This window comes from Pipistrellus hanaki, assembly GCF_964339955.1.
Source record: "Pipistrellus hanaki genome assembly, chromosome: 16".
NCBI lineage: Eukaryota > Metazoa > Chordata > Mammalia > Chiroptera > Vespertilionidae > Pipistrellus > Pipistrellus hanaki.
In genome coordinates, this window is record NC_140518.1 from 20,799,327 (window position 1) to 20,801,966 (window position 2,640).

The following is a 2,640-nucleotide window of genomic DNA, read 5'->3' on the forward strand; positions in this document are numbered from 1 at the left end:
AAAATTTACCTTTATTGTTGAAAGTAATATAATAAATCTTAAAAGTCCTCATCATAAGAAAAAAATTATAACTATGTATAAGGATTTATTGCATGGATCAGTGTATACAAATATCAAATCATTATGCTGTATACCTGAAACTAATATGTTATCTATCAACTAGAGGCCCAGTGCATGAAATTCATGCACATGTAAGGTCCCTAGGCTTGGCCAGCAATCAGGGCAGATTGAGGTTCTCCAGCTGCTGGCCAGGGCCTCCTTTCCCTGGCTGCTGGCTGGGGCCTTCCCTCATTCCATGCCACTCCCTAGTGGTCAGCACACATCAAAGCGAGCAATTGAACACCAGAGGAAACACTTTACATATTAACCTTTTATATATATAAATTATACCTCAATAAAAAATTGCTTGTATATATACACTCTTAATTAAAAACAAGCTAAAAAAGAAAAGAATTTCAATTATTGTACAATAGCAACAGAAAGAATAAACTACTTGGGAATAAATTTAACCAAGGAGATGCATGACTTGTATATTGAAACTATAAAACATTGCTGGATGAAATTAGAGACCTAAATATATGGAAAGTCATTCCATGTAAGATGTCAGCACTACTCAAAGTATTCTACTGATTCAGTGTGATCCCTAACAAAATCCCAAATTTCTTTTTGCAAAAATGGAAAAAAGGTAAGTTTATTTTATCCATTCTAAATTTTCCAATATGATCACATTTAAAAACTATTTTTTAGATTACATAAGGAGTTAGTGAAAAATGAATTTACTTAAAAATGAATTTATGGAAAATAGTATGGTGGCTCTTCAAAAATATTAAACATACAATTACCATATGATCCAGCAAGAACACTTCTGGGTATATACACACAAAAATTGAAAACAGGGACTTAAACAGATATTTGTACACAGCAGCATTATTCATTATAACCAAAACTTGGAGCACCCCAAGTATTCATCTAAAGATGAATGAATAAACAAATGTGACATATACTATATATATATATATATATATATATATATATATATATGATTTGTTTATTCATTTTATGTGTGCAATAGCATATTGTTCAAAAAGGAATTAAGTTCTGTCCTGGTTGGTGTAGCTCAGTTGATTGAGTATCATCTCATACACAAAAAGGTTGTTGGCTTGATTCCTGGTTAGGACACCTGCCCAGATTGAGGGTTCAGTATGTTGTGGAGGTGTGTACGGGAGGCAACCAATCAATGTTTCTCACATCAATGTTTTGTTTTTTTTTCTCTCTCTCCCTTCTTTTTGTTTTTATAGTTAAATAGTTTAATCAAAGTAGTGTTACAATCATAAATTAAAATAGCCCCAATGTTTGCAAGATGGCCTTGCTACCATTCCAAACCTACCTTTTCATCTGTAAAGAATAGCATTCCGGAAGGCGTGCCCCGCCCCGTCTCCTACGCCTAAGTTCTCGCGCGAGTTGTACTTCCGCCCTTTTGGCTCTCTGAGCAGCACCATGGCGGTGGGCAAGAATAAGCGCCTTACGAAAGGCGGCAAGAAGGGAGCCAAGAAGAAAGTGGTTGATCCATTTTCTAAGAAAGATTGGTATGATGTGAAAGCACCAGCCATGTTCAATATAAGAAATATTGGGAAAACACTGGTTACTAGAACTCAAGGAACCAAAATTGCATCTGATGGTCTGAAGGGTCGTGTTTTTGAAGTGAGCCTGGCTGATCTGCAGAATGATGAAGTTGCATTTAGAAAATTCAAGCTAATCACTGAGGATGTTCAGGGCAAAAACTGCCTGACTAATTTCCATGGCATGGATCTTACCCGGGACAAAATGTGCTCTATGGTCAAGAAGTGGCAGACCATGATTGAAGCTCATGTCGATGTCAAGACTACCGATGGTTATTTGCTTCGTCTCTTCTGTGTTGGTTTTACTAAAAAACGCAACAATCAGATTCGGAAGACCTCCTATGCTCAGCATCAGCAGGTTCGACAAATCCGGAAGAAAATGATGGAAATCATGACCCGAGAGGTGCAGACAAATGACTTGAAAGAAGTGGTCAATAAATTGATTCCAGACAGCATTGGAAAAGACATCGAAAAAGCTTGCCAATCGATCTATCCCCTCCATGATGTCTTTGTTAGAAAAGTCAAAATGCTGAAGAAGCCCAAGTTTGAATTGGGAAAACTAATGGAGCTTCATGGTGAAGGTAGCAGTTCTGGAAAAGCTACTGGGGATGAGACAGGTGCTAAAGTTGAACGAGCTGATGGGTATGAGCCTCCAGTCCAAGAATCTGTTTAAAATTCAGACATTTAATGGTGACAAATAAAAAAACCTATTTGTGAAAAAAAAAAAAAAAAAAAAGAATAGCATTCCACTTAAAAGGACTCAAAATGGAGTGACTGATCTCATCACCCATGGTTTTATGCAACCGATGAACTCCCTAAATGGATATTGCTTCAGCATTGTCTCCCTTTTATTTTAAAATTTTTTAAAACATATTTTAAAAAGAAATGAAGTTCTGATACATGTTACAACATACATGAACCTTGAAAACGTGCTAATTTAAATAAGCCAGACTCTAAAGAAGAAAATATTGTATAATTGTGTATGATTCCACTTATATGAGGTACCTAGAATAGTGACAGT

The 2,640-nt window shown here is 36.0% G+C and overlaps 1 protein-coding gene across 1 annotated transcript; it reads left to right on the top strand.

Annotated features, from left to right (window-relative positions):
• Nucleotides 1-1,449: 1,449 nt before the first annotated feature.
• Nucleotides 1,450-2,358, top strand: LOC311610691 (small ribosomal subunit protein eS1). The gene has a single exon (XM_084862212.1). It carries the CDS (start codon nucleotides 1,498-1,500, stop codon nucleotides 2,290-2,292), a length of 795 nt encoding a protein of 264 aa, XP_084718338.1. The 5' UTR covers nucleotides 1,450-1,497; the 3' UTR covers nucleotides 2,293-2,358.
• The last annotated feature ends 282 nt before the right edge of the window (nucleotides 2,359-2,640 follow it).